The sequence below is a fragment of the Gamsiella multidivaricata genome, assembly GCF_025024155.1.
Source record: "Gamsiella multidivaricata strain RSA 2152 chromosome Unknown BC939scaffold_23, whole genome shotgun sequence".
NCBI classification, from domain to species: domain Eukaryota; kingdom Fungi; phylum Mortierellomycota; class Mortierellomycetes; order Mortierellales; family Mortierellaceae; genus Gamsiella; species Gamsiella multidivaricata.
In genome coordinates this window covers 309149-328417 of record NW_026251731.1, presented here as the reverse complement: position 1 = coordinate 328417, position 19269 = coordinate 309149, and the positions used below count along the sequence as shown (strand labels likewise).

Below are 19269 nucleotides of genomic sequence, written 5' to 3'. Positions count from 1 at the left end.
ATCAGAAATGTCTCAGCACCACATCCCCCAGCAAGTTCACGGAAACCTCAGCTTCGACTCGCTTGAAGACATTCTCAAGGTCGGGACATCACTTGTGCTACAAGGAGTTCAAGCTACATACTCTACACCTGTGTCTCTCAATATACCATGGTGCACAGAGTAGCATAGCATGTAGGCCAACACAACTGCGTCAGCATAATACAGGGCATACAACTGAAGTTTAACGGATGCTGGTGATATTTAATAGATAGGTAAGATAGATATGGATAAGGTGCGGAGTATTACATGGAAGAAGTGCTGCTTTAAAGATGATCCTGATGAGTTTATTGCGCCTTGCTCAACGGTGCATTTGACGAAGCCACAGGCACGTTCACGACGACGCTGGGTACGACCTGGGCCGGTGTCTCTATCAGCGGCTCTCCGTTGTGGTTACCGTTCACAGGACGCGAATAGTTCATATGATGAATCGGTGTGGATTCCTGCTCCATCAGCTTATGGACCTCATCCAACGACAGGGCCGACAATTCCTTGGCCGACAAATGTGAGTTGGCCAGGGGGTAGTTGTTCTCGGAGAAGATCCAGTCCGCAGGGACGGGCGCACGGGTAGCGACCATGGTGTCGACCTCAGCCTGGATGACCTTGCAGAAATCATCCAGCGGCAAATCGTTATAGTCGTCGTTGAAGGGGTTCTCAATCTCGTAACCGATACCCAAGATCCCCAAAAGAGTGAAAGCTGCCAGGACGACGGCAGGGATCATGAGCGCGCCCATGTTAGCGATCAGTTGGTAGGGAAGTGACAACAGATAGAGCCAAGTAGCGTGGTGCAAATGAATTGAATAGGCCAGAGGGATAGGTGTGCGCAAAATACGCTCGAATCCAGTCAAACAGTCGATCATTGAGACCAGAGCGTTGTTCATCATGGTCAGGGTCGCAGCGTCGACACGACCCTTATTGCTGCAGCTCTTGATGTAGCTTCCGATGTAGTAAGAAAGCTCGATGGGGATGTTGGTTGGGGTCAAAAAGTCGAAAGCAATGGCCTGCTTCTTGGCCTGGTGGCGACGGGTGCGAGCGTCCGATGTGCTGACTCTTTCTGGGTCGATGCTGGAGGCGGTTGCCTTCCCCTGAGGCTCCTCAGGGAGTTGGTAGGACTCCTTTTGGAGGGATCCGAGTGGGGTGGGGATGTCGGTCCTCCAGTCCATGGGTTGAGTCGAGGTAGGGATGGAGTACTTGGGGATGTGGGCCAAAAGATTGATCATGTCGTCGTAGTTGTATCCATACTCCTCGCGCAGGTAGTGCTTGGTGGCAAAGGCAAACGCCACCAACAAATTAATGGCGGACTTCTTCTCGAGCAGGTCGCGGGTCTCGGTCTCAGCAACGCAGACCCAGATACCGCGGGTCAGGTTACGAACGCAAAGCGTCATTTGGGACCACAGACGACGACCCTCCCAGTAGCGATCGTAGGCTATTTGGGACAGGATAAAAAACAAAGATAGACACAGTCAATATCGTTCCTTAGCCCCAACATGTACGCCGAACAGAGGATGGGGATGGTGGTAGAGCATGGTCGCATGTGGGAAACAAGCGCTCGCTTGGGCTGAGGCGCCAAGCTCACTTGCATGACGAGTGGATATTGCTCAAAGAAAACAGATAGTCCGATGGGTAACGAGCAATTGGCGCACTGGCAAGGGGTGGGCAGCGCGACGACTTACCAGTATTGGTACGGAAGACCAAGAGCAAAGAGACGACCATGCCCATGACTGAGACCAGGGACTATTTCGTTGGGCCAATGAAAAGAGGAAAGAGACATTTTCAGGGATAAGAATCTCTACTAGCCATTATTGTGAAGACACAGGGTAGCTCCAGCCCATACCAGCGAGTAATTCATCTTCCAGTCTGTGAACTTGTGGATAACAAAGACAACGCTGGAATAAACGGCGAGCAGGAGAACTTGCCACCAAATAGCAAGGATGACTGTTCCCTTGACGCGGAGCATCAATGGCCACTTGCTCCGGACATAGACCGTTGTGCCGTACTTGCGAGGCATGGTAGGTGACTGTGCTGTGCTGCCCTGTTAGTTTTGTCCGCTTCTGTGGATGTGAAGATCTATTCGGGTCCGATGGAGAATGAGAAATGAGAAACTTGGACGTAATGGGACGTTCGCTTTCGAGTGAACAAATTGAAGGTCTTTGTAAGGTGGAATAACAAAAATGAAAAGGAACACAAGGGACACGAACCAGCAAAGATCCGAATGTTATATATATGGTTGCACACAGACGCTCAAGCCCGGCTGAGGAGGGACAGAGGGATTGGTGCCACAGGGGGTGGTGGCGGTAGTGGTGGGGTTGGGGGCGAAAGGAGCGAAGAAGAGAAGCGTGTGGGTGGGGAAAGGAGCGCAAAAACAAGCGAGTGCGAGTGGATATATATAACCGGAGATATTAGAAGCTTGGAAGTCCAGGAACAGGGACAACGGTGCGAATGGACCCTTTTTATTGGATGGCATGCTCTGTAATATTCAATAACAACCACAACCAGTGGTGCAGGAGGGCATCAAGGCATACCTCAACTCCTCTGATGCTGTTCTCCAGCGGAAAGAGGGATCGGTAAAGTTTTATGTATCGGCCACAGTTTCCCCCAACGCGATTATCGATAGTTATGGAGAACTGTCGTTCATAAACGGGCACTCACACCACCACAAGAGTCCTGCTAATCATCGACCTGACTTGTGAGCATGCTCCATTTGGCAGAATAAAAATAAAGGCCTGGAATTGCACTCCTTCGCGCTGCATTCTTTGGTGAATCAATTGTTGGCTCTTCTTATGCCTCATTGTTGACGTCGACACCATCGTTTGCCACTCCCTCTCAACCTTTACTATTCGCCTCAATTTATCTTTCCGTGTGCACCTAATTTCGCCTCAGCCCACCCGCAGTAACTTAGGATGTGTTTCTTGTGCACAACCGGAAGAGCCTCTCTCTTCTCATGCCAATATGCGGCGGTGCCTAGCGTGGATCGATAATCACCGTATACTGCTACAAGGAACTGGGGTAGCAGATCGTCGTCGTCGGTGTAGAGGGCTATACTTGAACTCGACAATTGGTTCCTTTGATTTGCGTTGATTTTACAATACACCTTGGTGCTTCTTTAATAATAATATCAAAAATATGAACAGAGAAAGGAAAACAATTACTGCTACAGAGGAAAAGGATTGTGATAAATATACAAAGGAAATAAAATAAAAATCCGACTGTGTGCTACTCCGAGGTTGATTTTTGTGACAAGACGAAGAGAAAAGGGGTATCGAATCCTTTTTTTGTCTACTCGCTATCGGCGCAGGCCTTGGGCAGGTCAAAGCTCTCGGTGCGGACGCTTCCAAAAGGCGAATTGGCGCCGACGACCTTGGCCTTGGGACCCAAACCACGCTTGGCAAAGGCTCTCCAGATATCGCAGTGGAACTTGCCCTTGGTCAAGACCTTCTCAGCCTGGATGATGGCATCGCGGGCCTGGATGAATGAAGGTGTGCAGGGCTGCAGCTTGAGACCATCCACGACGAGCTGCAAAGCAAGCGTGTTGGCATAATGGGTTATATCGTCGGTGTACCAGTCCTCAGTGAAGGGCAGGCGCAAGTGCAGGTTCTGATAAACCTCAAACAACATCTGGGCCCACACCTCACCCTTGGCGTGCACACCCCAGTAGCCTGGGCCGTCCATCACCTTGAAGGTCTCTGGGTTGGTCTTGAGCGAGGTCGAGTAAGGGAAGCGACGGATGCCTTGGCCGCCGTTCGCGTACGATCCCATGCTGAACTCGGAATTGTAGTCATGGCGCTTCTTTTGACGGAACAAGGTGGCAAAGAAGTCGCCCCAGCCCTCTCCCATACCGCCAGCCTCACCCCATCCCAAGCATCCCGAGTTGGCGGGACCTCCAGTCAAACGTGTTGAAATTCCGTGCGCGTACTCGTGGATGATGATGCCGCTCTCAAGGTCACCGTCGCGTGCAGTTTCGGTCACATCCCAAACATACATACGCATCTTGCCGTGCTGACCATCGGGTGGGGTGGCAAAATTAGCGTTGTTGTATCCAGACCCATCCTGAGCATTGGCGATGACGGCATCGTCGCCCAAGCCTCCGCGTCCAAAGTTGTTCTCTTGGAAGTTACCCGACTCCTCGTCGAAGCCGTAATGGTGGAAGATATCATGGACCTGGTTGTTCCAGTAGAACAGGTTGGTGACGGCAGCATCCACATAAGTCGAAGGGTCCTTCTCCAGGTCGATCTTGAAATCAAAGATCAGTTCTCCATCCTTATCAACCTTGCCCTCGGGCTTGGGGTTGTTCTGCCAATCGTTGCCGTTTCGTCGGTTATCACCAGCATAGACGTTGTTTCCGACGGTCGTGGTAAAGTTCTTATTCTGGGCTTGGCGGTTCCATCCGAGAGGCGAAGCAGGGGGGTGATGGGGGTCCTTAAGGAGCTTTCGCTTGCCATCTTCAGGGTCATTGACTCCCATGGGGAAGACATTGTAGGAGGCATCGGCCACCCAATCAACGACTTGGAGGACCTTGCCAGTCTTGGCGCTGACCTGGGCATGGAACCAGTTGTCAGTGCCCTTCATCTCGACCTGGAAATCGTAGACAAGTTCAAGAGAACCATCTGCAGTCTGGATGTAGGCCTGGGCAACTGGGACCTTGCCGTTTTCAGTAAGAGGGCAGTTGGTCATGATAACTTCCACCTTGTCAGAGCGGAGCGAATTGGTCGAAACAATGTCCATATCCTCGGGGCGAGGGATCTCGATATTGAGATAGCGTGCAAAGGAGACGAGTGCATCCTGAGGCGAAAGCTCGGCCTTGAGCTCGGGTGCCTCAAATTCGTCCCGGTGTTGCTAAGAGAATGAAGACAAGGACGACTAAATTAGTCCAGGGGCCGCAGCATGTGACCAATATAAGGAGCGGAGAAAAAGATGATGCAGGGCGAACGTGCATGGACTCGAGTGCCAAGCAAACAATGATGTTATGAAATGATGTGCTCGCGTACAGAAAGGCACACACACTGATAGAGAGATAGGAAGCGAGCCTGAAGAGTAATTGCAGTAGTACGTATACATACCTGCTGGGGGCGGCGTCCCCATCTGCCGAATGTGAGCTGGCGACCTTGTTCCTGGATGTTCTCGGCCTCTCTCTCAATCCACTCCTTAATCGTAAGGGACTTCTTCTGGACGTCACCTTTGTAGAATGAGTCTCCGTAGGAGATAACGTTGCCGTACTTGTCGACGTTGACGTTGATATCACCGTTAATGACCTCTAGGCCATCGATGCGCTGGCGGAGATAGACGTGGGTGACTCCGTTGTGCTTGGAAGTGTAGGCGTTCTTGACGATGTAGTCCGAGTCGGACAGCTTTTGCTCAACAAAGTCCAAGGCGACCTGTTGAGGGTTGGCAGCAGAACCGGTGAAGAAGACATCGCTGTCTCTGCCACTGATGAAGTCACTGCCCCAGGACGACGAAGACGACAAGGAGGAGGGGGTCATGTACTCCTTGTGGGCGAGTTCAGGACCAAAGGGCTGCACACGGGCTCGGTGCGCAGCGGCGGTGCTAGCGACGGCGACCACGGCAGCGACGAGGGAGTAGGACTTGGTCTTGCTGAACTTCATGGTATCCGGTTATGTCTTGTTTTTCTTGCTTGAAGTTGTTGGGTTGCTGGGTGCCTGTTGATAAATATTTGATAAATAAAATAAAATAAAATGGAGCGAATAAAAACAATTGAGAATAAATAGTAGGGAGCGCAAGAAACAAGGAAAAAGAGAAAGAGAGTAGGGAGCGGGATGAGTTGGTTGATGGAGGAATGAACAAAGAAGCGGAATGGGTGAGGAGGGCTGCTGGTCTTTTATATGAAGGCACCAAGTGTTCCAGGACGACTTTATTAGAGTGAATCATGAACCATATTGGGGTCGGATGCGCTCATCCGCCCTGGCCCTTGAAGCCCGTTTTGAGTTTGTGTTCCTTGGACGGCCATTGGCCGCTGCAGTGCCGTGTGACCACATCCGCAGGCACGACGAATAGCGCAGGTGACGAATCGGGGGCGTGCTGCCAAAGAAAGACGGGGTCTTCCTTAGTCTTTTTCCTGGGGTCGTTATTTATACCATCCCGTGCATTCATTACTCATTCATGTAGTCCCAATTGTTTGCATGTGTATACGTATCGCAGCTTCGTATACACACTTGGCTATGGTCTAATCATCCTCCAGTTATCGCGACACACACCGCCCGGCGGTGGAAGGAAGAGCACGTCCAAGGAACCCGCAGGATCAATCGGGCGTCCATGGATGGACGGATGGGCAGATAGCAGAATACATGTACACTGGCAACGCCTCCACTCTCCTCTCCCCTTGTTGTGTCATCCCACCTCTCCTGTTTTCTGTCAGTCCAAAGGGAGTATATAGCGACTTTAATCCCCCGTCCTGCTCGTCTTCCTGGAGAACGTCATCATCAGTCCTTTGAACAAGGGGCCGCTGCACCCAATACCAAAGGCAAGCTGCGCTCTGCAGCTCCCGAAGCACTCTAGATGCCGCTCACTTCTGTATGTCTAAGACTGTTGCTGCGTTGTCAACGCCTTTCGCTTCTTCATGTGCAAACAATGGTCGGGCGTCGTCTATAAATCCACACATAAGTCACTCCGCCCTGCGTTCCCTTGCGCTCCCTTGCTTTGTTATGTCCCACCCGTCCTGATGTCCTGTTTCGAAGGATGAGTGAAGAACACACCATCTGAAGTAAGAGCGGTGTGATGATATCCTAAACGGGATGCGATCCAACCATATTCCATGCTCTTGGACCCTCCAGTTTGCTAGTTTGTGTGCCCATTGGACTAGTTTTCATTAACCTTGTTCTTGTATACGTGGAGTGAGAGCTGCGTCACCGAAGAAAACTAGAGAACTACGGACGGTATGGGCAATACGCGTCCGGACCTTGGTGTCCGTGCACAGGTTCTGATTGTAACTAGTTGCGTGAGACAACGAGGATGTGAGATGTGGCAGGGGTACCTGGGGGGAGCCCTGAAAACGCGGCTGTTGGTTGATTGGTGCAGAGGATGAAACTGATGAAGTGCCCGCGACGCACGGTGCAGGACGGAAAAGGAGGTGGGGGTTTGATGTGCAAGGAGTCCCTCATGTAGGCGGCTTGCACCTCCTGTAAGTGAGACTACCCCTTCTTTTCTTTGCGGTATATGTCCCCCCTTTTGTTCCAATGCAGACTTGAGGCCACCAGGGGTACACCAACAGGAACCATGGTAGCAATTGACTACATATATATCACACCTCTCTTTTGATCGTCCTTTCCTCCCTCTTTACAAACAAAGAACCGGAACCGACTCTTTCTTTTTGTTACCCAATCTGGCCCTTAGTGCTTGGATCATAAAGCAGCAGCACCATGGGAATTCTACTCTTTACGGACGTCGAGGACGACTCGGTGCCAACAATATTTTCTAAAAACTTTGTCTCTATAGTCCATACCAATAACCCTTCGGTGGTGCCTCCCACACTACCCCCTCGACATCCACATCGGCGGCTGACCCAACACTATCAGGCGCTTCAACAGCCGAGCCAGGAACCCCAGTTATTGTACCGTAATCAGCTTCAACGTCCACCACAGCAGCGACCGAGCCGTCGCAATAATGAGCACAGCTCAGATCTGTCCGAAGATCGTCGATCCCCCTCCACACGCGGAACGTCACGTTCCATTAGCACATTGTTTCGACACTACCAACAGCAACGGGAGCAGCAACGGGAGCAGCAACGGGAGCAGCAACGCGAGGGTCAGCATTTTAACCAGCGTAATGGTTCGCCCAGACAACAAACCTCAGCAGCTATGGCTTCCGCCAAGAACACTGGCACCAATGCCAATATCATTCCTACGATACCATCTCGGCCCGCCCGCATCATTCCACGGTCAACACCCGTTGGCGATAACAGTCATCGACATTCTGAGGAGCACAGGAGACTAGAGTTCGAACAGCAAGTGGCACTTTACGAGCGGTTCCAGCGCAGACGGCAGCTACAACGCGTCCAAGAGGAGCAACGCATGCAGTACGAGGCCCAGTTTGCTGCTTCTGGTCACAGATTTAGAGCACAGGAAAGGCAGACATCGACTACCGAGCTGTTCTTAACCCCAACAACGGCCAATTCAGATATCAAACAGAGACATGGTCATCAGACTGTGGTCCCAGACTTGCTAAGCGCAAGACGGCATCGCCATCGCGGTCAATATATTCATAGCCACCATCAACGCTTGCCACGCCCTCGACCCGGGCTCTCTACCTCTTCGGGGACCTCGTCCTTACCCTCGACACCAAGCTCGCTCGCGGCAGTGGACACGAGTACCACAACCATTTCTGATTCACGCGGCAACAGCAGCCATCACAGCTCCTCAGCAACAAGTTCAGCGTTTCACAATGCTGCATCTTCAACCATCATTGTTCAATTTGTGGAACCAAGCATGAACTATAGTGGTGCCGTGCGAAACCATGAATCATTTCGAGAGGCAGCCCGATTGCTTGGAATACCGATGCGCGAGGTGTGCAGCCTGATGCCCGTATTGAACGCCATGTGCTGTTCTATCGAAGAGCCCGTGGAACTGTGGAAACTAGCCCAGATTCCCATCGTCATACATTTGTGGAAAGGGGTAAGTGAGACATATTTAATAAAAATGTTTTGGGTGGAAAGAGGCCGGTTACTAAACACTGACAGCTGGATCCGCGCGTAAGTAGATGTCCACCGCAAACGCAGATGGTCATATTCGCTTGAGTGAACCTGTCTTGGCAAGGGGCATACAAGCCGATCACCGTTATAGTGCTGTTTCCACCCGTGAGCAGTTTCATCAGGCAGCATCTGTCGAGAGGACTCGCAGTCTTACGTCTTTTCCAGCGTTTGCTCCCGCTCACGCCTCGTCACCCCTGGCCTGGACCGAGAGAACTCCTGCTCAGATGGGTAGCACGTTTAACCTAGTTCGAGAGAATTCATTGCCCCTCGGGCCGGGTGAGATGCTCTCAGAATTGGTATCAGCAGCTCAAGGGTCACAGGAGCAACGGGAGAGTAGGTTTAATGAAATCGATGCAAGTGGGACTCATGGCGAAGCACATCATAATGCAGCACCTATAGTCGCACTTGCGGCAACAGTGGTGAGCGAAGGAGATACAGACGCATTGTCCTCTTTGCTCCCGAATTCTTCTGGACTATCTCTCCCTTCCTCCTCGCCGCCCTCATCCAGTCAAGTGCCTTCGCCATCTGAGGGACCGCGGTATCCCTACGCTGGTTCAATTGATTCGGCTTTGATGTCGTCTCGTGGCAATGGCCCTGGTTTATCGTCGCTGCAGCCCTTCCCTTCATTTCCATCGGCGAGGGCGACCAGAATAGGTTCAGGGGCGGGCTCTATCCGATTGCAGGCATCCCCGATGAGTTCTCAGCTGTCATCGTCGTCATCACCCTCGATTTCCTATCTGCTATCCTCAATATCGCCATCCGCGGACATCATCTCTAGCTCGTCATCCTTGCCCCTGTATCAAAGGAAGGCCTCTGCCCCTGATATCCATGCACGAGCGACCTATGAACTAGAGCATAGAAGGTCAAGGAGAAGGTCTAGGGGGCTAGAGGTGTCATCGATCAGGGATTCAGGAACACAACTCGGCTCAGAAATGACACGAACTCTGACTGATTTCAGACAGAATAATGCTATTCCAACAGCTAGGCCATCTTTTTTGTCTCCACCGCTCTTGGGATCACGCCGCAGTGCTACAGAAAGGCCAAGCGGCTCTTGGCCAGGGAATTCTGCAGACGAGGGCTTAACACGACTTAATGTCGCACGTCTAGGTCCTGAGGAAGACGTACCGCAGCTCGTCTATCGAGTAACAGATACGCCAGCTGTGCTCGCTCATCCCCTGCGGCAGGTAACTCCGACAGAAGGCGTGGTTGGTGAGCCTAGACAGCCCGCTACCGAAGCCTTGGAACATATGAAGGGGGAGGAACAAGCATCATTGATCGAGTCGGCCAGTGAGACGCAGGATTTGACAACAACAAGCAACATAGGGAGTGACAAACAATGCATTGGATTTACCGACTGCATACGCCTCGATAGTGACATCAGTGGCGAAACGAGCAGGGATAATTGCACAAGTGCTGGCAACATTCCGAACCTACTCCGTACTCACATAAAAAATGACAACGTGGTTTACGCCCCTCTGTTGGAGATCTGTTGTACGACGAGCAGCATGAACCGTAATCACTGTCGCGAGGAGAGGCGCAACAGCGTCAGGCAATTGCCACAGATACAGATGCAGGGGGATGAAAAGGTGAAGGAGGTGGACTGCGGGGGAAGTGATTGTGCGGACGTACAAGGAACATTCTATCCGCCAAGAGGAATGGATATTGACAAGAGTTCGAGGGGCGAGGCAAATTGTGTCTGCATTAACGATTGTAACTGCATCAGCAATATCAACAGCTGCAGTATCCACAGCAACATCAACATCAACATTGGCAACATATCTATTTATGACAACACGGGTGCCGGCACGCAAGCTATCAACATACTGACAGAGTAGCGGTACGAATGTAAAATGGTAAAGTAAAACAAACCATTGCCACTTGCATTGCACAGTGGGACATCGCGAGTGTGAGCCGATCAATAACTACATCTGTAGCTCAGTGCAAGGGGTGCTGTAATGCAGAAAAGGGCGTTCGCCCGATCGTAGCACGTATGACAGTGGCCAAGGAGTGATTGAACACAGTGCGGTTGGTGGCCATTTTTGCTGCGCACAGAGTTGTAGCGCGGCGATAAACGGCAATTGCGGCGATGATGGTGAACGGGGGCCATGGCCGACCATGGTCAGCGGATCCATGATGTACGTTGTACCTCAACATCGGCGTCAACAATCGCATCGGCGACAACAACGACTTTATTAGCAACAATGGCATTGATATTGACACTAGCATTGCCTCCTTGCGCTAGTTCGTATCCGTGTATTTTGTTTTGCGCTCACCTAACCTCAGGCGCAATGTTGTCGAGGGCGAATGACCGTGTATAAAAGCAAAGAGTAAAGACCGAAGAAAATTTCATTCAGAAACCTTCATCCTATCCTCCGCCTTTTTGCCCGCATCAAGAAATCAGCGCCAACAGGACTCAGCACAGCAAGAACCCACTCCTACAAAATATATCCACTCGTTGAATATTATCGGACGTAATCCAACCTTGTCATCTTTAAAGAAAAAACAGCCCTGCCTGCCTGCGACATTCTGTGCTCGAATAATATACCAAAGCAGTACGTCCTCCTCCGCACAAGCACTCAGCACCGTCGATATCGATATACTTCTTCCGTGTTGAATATCGCTGTTTGGCCATCAAGGAAATAACTCCAGGATTTATACTCGCCGGTGTGATTTCGCTCTGCTTCTCGTTCCTCATCGATATTGTGCCACGCACAGCGTTCCAGTCAAAAACATCCATAATGTCCTCGTCACTCGCCTCCACCAGAAGACCATGCGACGATTCTGCCGCCGATAGCGGAAACGACCGTCGATCACTCTCAACCCCGAACCAAAATGGCCACGACACAGACTCGAACGAGAACACCAGAGATCAGCCGGACCAACCAGAGCGCCCTCCCCGCCAACGGGAGCCAAGACCTATCTCAGTTCAAGAAGGAGGAAGCGATGAGCGTCCTGAATTGGACGACTTTGTGAAGGGCTTTTACGATGGTAAGTGTGAGCAGCTCAGTGTCCATCATAACTATTCGAACCTTTTTGAATGCAATTATTTTTAATTTTAATTTTATGACTTTCGTTACCTACGGACCACTAAACTGCCTATGTCCTTATCTTGGCTGTTTCTACCTCTGCCTTTGTTATGTCCTGATAGGCGACAAGTTTACGGATGTCGATAGTCGCGTCTGGGTCTAGGCTCCTTTCCTTGGCTCAGGATGGCCTTAACCAGAAGAACGAAATGTAAATACAAAATTATACCCATATCTCACAAGACATCCTACAGAGCAAGTGCACCATAGTCATAAAGTAGAAAAGCAGCCGTATACTCACACAGATGCGACTCATAATACATATCACACGTATTCGAATATGGCCCTACTGGTATATGTGTTCGTATATCGCGCCCACGACCGCGGAAAATCTGTGCGGAGACGCGTCTGTGGATGAGCAATTTCGTTGTGGCGCAAATGATCTCTTGGGCCATTAGGCAAATATAAATTAAAGAGGCCTGCAAGGTGTGAGGGTAGACCCTCATCAACGAATACTAAGGATGCATGGGCAGGACATCTCTCATCCCAAAAACATGGATTCGGTGGGAGTCTCATCAGGCCTAACCTCTTCCGATGGAGACCAGGCTACGGCCGCCCGTTCCGCAGCCAAATATGGCGGGTCTCAAGAACGGATATGTGAGATACACACGACCCCTCGATACCGGTCACCGACTTATGGATGCTCGTTCATTATCTCCGCACTACTTCTTCTGTCGACTGCACTTCTCGTATGCACCATCCACTCGAGTTTTTACCATCAATTGGACCCAAAGGGATGCGTCATGACCTACATGTATCCAGCTTATTACAAGATTTTGGGCTTTGACGAGGAGAAGACGCAGTTGGCGGGCAAGTATGGCCTCATGCTGTATAAAAACTACTACGATGATAGTCCTCCAGTATCGGACGCCAGCCAATTGACCCAGGTCGGCGAATTTGATTTCACAATTGCAAAGTCAGCAAAGGTACAATGCAGCTCTCCCTTCCTTTTTGAACGAAAGTAAGAATCACATGGATCATTGGGCTGGGTTGCCTTCTTACATCCTTTGACTTGTTTACCACGCCCTAGATCCAACCCACGGGAACTCCTGTGCTGTTTATACCTGGCAATGCTGGCAGTGCCAAACAGGTGCGCTCGATCGCCACAGAAACCTGGAATTATTATCAGCAGAGTGCAAAATCGTCGAGGGACGGACCGGGGACGGATCAAATCAGAGTGAGGCCCATAGATTTTTTCTCAGGTTGGTTCAAGGGCTTGTCAAATGTATTCGTTTTCAGTAAATGCACGTTGCCGCGTCCTTGATTCTCACCATCCGCGCTTGGTATCCTTGTGCCAATGACATAGTTGATTTCAACGAAGAATTTTCGGCGTTTCACGGACAGCTGCTCTTAGATCAAGCGCAGTACGTCAATGAGGTGATCGCGTTCATTCTTTCGTTGTACGGCGACAGAGGGTCCAGTTTTCCCCGGCCTAGCTCCGTCTTGGTTATCGGCCACAGTATGGGAGGCATTGTTGCGCGTACAATCTTTACTATGGATAGCTACTTACCAGGATCTGTGAGCACCATCCTCACGCTCGCAACCCCACACATGGTCCCACCGCTGGCACTCGATTACGAAATCACTGAGATTTATGAGAGGATCGAGACGTTTTGGAATCGCGGTTACGAAGGTCCTCATTCGCCACTTGCCAACGTATCACTTGTCTCGATTTTGGGAGGCAATCAGGATATCACCGTGAATAGCGATGCGGGCAATATCCACCATATCGTGCCTCAGAGCCATGGCTTTTCTGTATTCACGTCTTCAATCCCACATGCATGGGTCGGTTCGGATCACCTATCTATCTTGTGGTGCAACCAAGTGGCGAGTACGATCGCGAAAACGCTCGGGGACGTGGTTGATGGGAGGATTCCAGGTCAAGTTAAGCCATTGTCTGAGCGGATGAAATTATTTCGGAAGCGACTCTTGACAGGATCAATTGACCAGTTCGACTACGGCGTCGCTCAAACTGGTGAGCCGTGATGGAGCATTCTTTTTTTTTTTTTTTTCTTCAAAGTCTTCTGTCCTTTTGCTTCGTCACTGACAGCCGTTCCTGCTGGTATTGGTAATTAGGCGAAGAGACCATATCCCTCTCTGAGATTAGTCACTCGTTCGAGAAGCCAGGCAATATTTGGGCATATCCTCCTATACACTGGCAGGGGATGACTCCGCCCCAGAAGTCCAACAAACATCTCTATATTTTAACGATACCGAAAAACAAAGAGCTGGATATTCTCAGACTATTGACCGATGTCAAGTACGGACCGCTCGGGAATCTTGCAATTCTTTTCTGCAAAGATAAAGCCCAGAACCCGGGGTCTGGATCATCGCTGCCATCCACAGTTCTGTCATGTGTACGCGATCGCCTTTCTGCAGTCCCGATTCCGCTCTCGACCACAGTCTCGACCATGCCGCTGTATGAGGGTAACAGCTTTACAGGGGAATACCAGCTCTTCGTCTCCAAATCTTTACGAGACTTTGCGGACTTTCAGTACATGATGGTTGAGGACCGAGGGAGGGCGTACTCTGATCGTCAGTATCTTATTACAGAGTTTGCCAATGAAGCGAGCACGGTGGACACAGTGAAGACCAGCACAATCGGTGCGTTGATTTCTAGTTAAAAGTGAATTTCAACGCTTGACGGAGGAGATAAACTAACTTGCATTACATTTATAGGGCTTCTGCGCAATGGCATCGTGCGGAGCAAATTTCCCACCGCACCGTCATTGGTTACGACCCTCAGACTGTCTAATGTTGCTAACAGTCTGCTGACATACAATCTCATGGTCAAGGATTCGAGTTGCAATGGTAATAAAAGCAATGCTGGGAAGCGGGATAAATTACCTTGGATATTTACAAGCTCTCTTTCATGCTTTATAGGGTCAAACTCGCAGCGATTCCAGCCTATGATGAAGCAGTCGAGCTGGACCATGAACGAGGACAAATACGCTGTCAATATTGCCAACAAGGCACTAGGAATTGACATCAACTTCCACGGAGATCTCCCATATTTCGATAAAATCCTATTACGGGAAGACAAAGGCATCGATCTGTTATTTTGGACGGATCCGACTTGTGCAGAACAACTGTCATTCACATTGACGGTCGATAAGTACGGCAGTTTGGGCAAGGTCGTTATTCGCTATCGAACCTCGGTCATTGTATTTACATTCATGGTGGTCGTTTTGACCTTGCGAGCGCAGATCAAGGGCTGGAGTCGTACTGGGGACTTCCAGCCTTTTGGATTGGTTTTGAGCCGCCTGGCAAAATCTTTGTTCTGGCAGGTGTCGATTGGGTTCGCCATCGTCTCTGTCGTTCAATCTCTCAAGAGCGAACTAGTTCGTTTGAGTCCTATTACTCTGGTTGGAACCACGGACTGGACTTTGAGCCAGGACTCGTGGTTTTCGGGCGCTTGGATCGATAATATGCTGCTGGGACGGAACGACATTTTCTTTGCGTTCTTGGCCCCTGTTTTCTTCCAGCTCGCAGTCGGAATTGTTGTGTTCGTGTGGTTCGTTCTGAACAGCATTGTCCGGATTGTTGCTCTGTTCATGAGAATTATAATCAGAGACAGCGCTACAGGCCATAGGTAAGAGACGTGGCTGCTAAGGGTGAATGTATATTCGTTGGTTTATGACTAAAACAAGTTTTTATTCATTATCTGTCTGCGTTCATAGTGATCGTCAGGGTACCAGCATTGTAGGTACAGTGACGATGGCCGGTATATTCATCTTGGTGGCAACAGTTGTTCCATATCAGTTTGCATTCGCAGCGACCACCATTGCACTCATCGGTATCTGTGCCAGTCTACTCGCTCGTGCTCAGCGCATGGTAATTGCATCTGCTAAAAATTGTATAGGTCCTGCTGCAGCAGCCGAAAATTAAACTCTCTCTCTCTTTTTTTTTTATGAAATGCCTTTATTTAGCCGAGCACAAACTCTGAGGTGGCATGGGGTCGCTTCCATTTTTCAATGGCCATGCTGGTCATGTTCTTCTTCCTCCTGCCGTTCTTTGTACCAGTTCTTATGGTCTGGATCCGGAACTTGGCCGTGGGCTGGCTCAAGTCTTTTCCATCAGATCACCGTGTTGACTATGTCGCACCGTTCATTGTATTCGTCGAAAATCTCGCCCAAGGGTCTGCAGTGACCAGGACATCTTGGAAAAGGTACTTCGCATTTGATAACTATATGTCAGAGCTAGGCAATTGATTGTTCTATGAGCATTCTGAGGATACTAAATCATGGACCTTATTGCTGATCCATAGATATGTGAGGATAACGATAGGGCTTCTGGATGGAATGATGGTGTATCTGGTCCTGTTTGGAGTGCGCTACAGCTGGCAAATCTACTTCCTAACACGACTATGGGTCAGTTGGCTGGTCGTTCTGCGTTTCCTGGAGACGAACATTGGTAAGGCGATGGAGAGCCGGATACGACGTGCTGTCCTGCACAAGCAAGAGTAGTGCAATACCATAAAGGTCCCCTCAAATGACCCAAGATGGAGTAAAGCAGACAAAATGCATGGTTGAAAGAGGAAATGCGAGCGAGGCTCAATTGGTCACGTTCACAATGCATAAAAAATTGCTTGCACATCATTCATTTTGTGCGGGCAGGCGATGTTTCCCCTTCTCAGAGGAAGAGAGGAGGAGGAAAGGGGTGGGGGGATGTCTTTGTTGGTCCATCTGCTCTTTATGCTCTAATTCGCTTCTTCATCTCATCCACTTCTCGCCAACTTCATTCGAAACCTCTGAGCTGCCTACACACAAACCCATCACAAAGGCACATGCCTAACGCCTAACATCTTTCGCACACACGCTCGTTCACAATTACCCCTGCTGCACACAGGCGTTATCCGTTAGTTCAATTGATAAAAAAAAAAAAAAAGACGGTCCCAGCAATTATCATTCTTGAGAGCACTGAGGCAACCATGGACCCTCGCCAACACAACCAAGGACAGCAGCGACTATCGTCTGCCTTCACTTTCGAGGCCTCGGGGCAAGCACCGTTGACCTCGAAGAGAGCAATCGATGCTTTAAAGGGAATCGGAACAACAGCGACAACAGCTGGGGATGGCCTCTCATACAATACCAACCCCGACTTGGCGCCGTCCGCAGTTGAACTGGGAAGAATGGTCACGTCAGCGCAGCCAGGGTCTTCTCTGAGTTCACCTTCGGCCCCAGAGATAGACTTCATCCTTCGCACCCCGTCACCACCGCCCGCTTTCACGCACCCGCCCTCGCCTCCTCGCCCAGAATTACGACGAAAACTGCCTTCAGGAAGCTTCGCGTGGTTGGAAGAATCGGGAGCAACAGGAGCGGAGAAGCACCCAGCGTTCCGCCATCTGTACAGCACCCAGTTATCCAACCCCGCTCAGGATAGGGTCTCGCTCTCAACAAGCGGCAGCCATGTGACTGAGAACGAGCAGCCTAGGAGGCCCTTGACGTCCATAGCAGGGTCTAGTCGATGTCTTTGGCCGCCAGACTCTACGTTTTTGACAATGACAAGCACATTCAGGGAACGTGCATTCCAGCACACGAGGATAGAGCCAGAGAAGACTGTCAGCGGCAGATCTTCAGTCGGAGTTACAGCAGCTATTGAGGCGTCGCAAAAGAACCATAGCCGTTCTGAAAGTTATAAGGATACAGGTGATTGTATGTATGAGCTGCAGCCACGCAGGAAGGCACGGAGAGTGACGGACGGCCCATATTTCAATGAGAGGAATGGCCGTATGGTTGCGGGGCATGTACGGAAGTTGATCCAGGAAGCTGTGGAGGACGGTGTGGGTGAACTCGATCTCAGGTACCGTATTCATGTTTGTTTTTTTTCTTGATTCTTCCACGCTGGCAAAGTGCTTGAGCACTCATCCGAATTTGTTCTTGATACGTCTTCTAGTAACCTTGAGCTGAATGATCTCCCATCCGATATTCGAGACCTGAATTTTGCGATCGTTTACAACGAACGTGGGTCGTTTTCGCTCTCAAAGAACAGACTGAAACTGTTCTTGAGCTCCAATCAATTCTCGTCGATCCCGATGCACGTCTTTTCACTTTCCAATCTCTCGGTGCTATCAATAAGTACGGCTTGAAGGCCATGTCAAAAAAATCCCTCATGCACGCCTGTGGACGTGAACCGAACGAAATGAGTCATTAACGTGGAACCACCGTTTCGACGTGATAGGGAACAACAGCATCGAGGTTATACCCCCCGAAATCGGCTTGCTGCATAACCTTGTGGAATTGTCTGTCGGCGGCAATCTCTTGGTACGAAAATCGTCCGTTGTTTGCCTGGGACGCGAGTTCCAGACGGATATGAAAAAAACCCCCCAGATCATAAATGATCATGATGCTGATACGTTGAATATACTAATTTTTTCATATTTTTTATTCTATTTTTTTGTAGAAGGTCTTGCCTTCCCAGATCGCACTCTTGCCAAAGCTCCATATCCTCACCATCCATCCGAATCCGTTCTTGACGCCACCTGAACCTGAACCTGAACCTGAAGTTGGGAGTGATGCCATTCCCCATCCTCCTACTGAGCAAGGCGAAAACAATACCGGTCTTCAGGTTTTGATACCAGGACAGGAAGGGTTTCTCGCTCAAGCAGAGGAGGGCCAGCATTCAATGCAACATTCATTTATCTCGCCTCCAGCATCGCCGTATCCTGGTCAGATCGAGGATACTGACATGATATCAGCGCCGGAGCAGGAGAGTATTGACCCTGGATCAACCTCATTCAGTACCACAGGGTCAGAGACATTCATATCAGATGTCATGGACACGGCACTGTTTTCAGCGGAACCATCGTCTCAAGAATTAACACCCGCAGCTAGTGAAACGGAACCTATAAGGGAACAATCCGTAGATTCGTCCGTAGAGAGGAATTTGCCGCCCTACAAGGTCACTCGATCTCGCGTCCCATCGCTGCTTGTCTTGGCAGGGAATGCACTGCTGAGTCACATGGAGGCACAGGACACAAAGGCTATGCAGGGCAGTGTCGATCGGCCACGGAAAGACAGCAAGGCCTTAGTGGAAGAAGAAGAATGCTCGGACCATCAAGCGGTTACTGGAGAAACGAGTGAGCAGCAGCACTATCAATCGAAAGGATCCCATGAAGTGCCACAAGCAAAGAAGAGACGATATGTGTGCAAGGAAGAGACGATCAAATCGTACATGACGCCGTATCTGCTTGACCACTATAGGAGAGCACGGACGAATAACCGGTGTGGGGGATGTCAGCGGAGGTTCTGGAAGCCGTGCAGGATCGTAGTGGTCTGGCAGGATCTACTGGGACAGACCAAGGTTCCGATCGAGTGGAAGGGATGTGGGATTGGAGGATGTCTGGGCGTCCCGGCCAGCGTGTGGCCAAGGAACACCCCCAAGACTACGGCTTCTGAAATGCCGGCCGTAGGAGTATTAACAGCGTACAGCTCTTCGAGCTGAGTTCATATA

At 50.3% G+C, this 19269-nt stretch overlaps 5 protein-coding genes across 5 annotated transcripts; 3 read left to right on the top strand and 2 right to left on the bottom strand.

Annotated features, from left to right (window-relative positions):
• Positions 1-180: 180 nt before the first annotated feature.
• Positions 181-2444, bottom strand: BC939DRAFT_447701 (Bestrophin, RFP-TM, chloride channel-domain-containing protein). The gene is made up of 4 exons (XM_051555137.1): positions 2235-2444; positions 1871-2103; positions 1710-1770; positions 181-1462 (listed from the first exon to the last, which is right to left on the bottom strand). Exons 2-4 carry the CDS (start codon positions 2042-2044, stop codon positions 324-326), a joined length of 1374 nt encoding a protein of 457 aa, XP_051413577.1. The 5' UTR covers positions 2045-2103; positions 2235-2444; the 3' UTR covers positions 181-323.
• A 662-nt stretch (positions 2445-3106) lies between these two features.
• On the bottom strand, positions 3107-5829 carry BC939DRAFT_447698 (Fungalysin metallopeptidase-domain-containing protein). The gene is made up of 2 exons (XM_051555136.1): positions 5094-5829; positions 3107-4869 (listed from the first exon to the last, which is right to left on the bottom strand). Exons 1-2 carry the CDS (start codon positions 5634-5636, stop codon positions 3313-3315), a joined length of 2100 nt encoding a protein of 699 aa, XP_051413576.1. The 5' UTR covers positions 5637-5829; the 3' UTR covers positions 3107-3312.
• A 1471-nt stretch (positions 5830-7300) lies between these two features.
• BC939DRAFT_447696 (uncharacterized protein) lies at positions 7301-10648 on the top strand. Its single transcript, XM_051555135.1, is given in 3 exon segments — positions 7301-7766; positions 7779-8657; positions 8743-10648. 3 exon segments carry the CDS (start codon positions 7407-7409, stop codon positions 10567-10569), a joined length of 3066 nt encoding a protein of 1021 aa, XP_051413575.1. The 5' UTR covers positions 7301-7406; the 3' UTR covers positions 10570-10648.
• A 1608-nt stretch (positions 10649-12256) lies between these two features.
• BC939DRAFT_447689 (PGAP1-like protein-domain-containing protein) lies at positions 12257-16477 on the top strand. The gene is made up of 9 exons (XM_051555134.1): positions 12257-12743; positions 12848-13019; positions 13124-13792; positions 13894-14421; positions 14497-14628; positions 14701-15409; positions 15498-15651; positions 15747-15985; positions 16085-16477. The coding sequence occupies exons 1-9, from the start codon at positions 12279-12281 to the stop codon at positions 16281-16283; spliced, it is 3267 nt and encodes a 1088-aa protein (XP_051413574.1). The 5' UTR covers positions 12257-12278; the 3' UTR covers positions 16284-16477.
• On the top strand, positions 16478-17733 carry BC939DRAFT_447688 (uncharacterized protein). Its single transcript, XM_051555133.1, has one exon. The coding sequence runs from the start codon at positions 16748-16750 to the stop codon at positions 17648-17650; it is 903 nt and encodes a 300-aa protein (XP_051413573.1). The 5' UTR covers positions 16478-16747; the 3' UTR covers positions 17651-17733.
• Positions 17734-19269: the final 1536 nt, after the last annotated feature.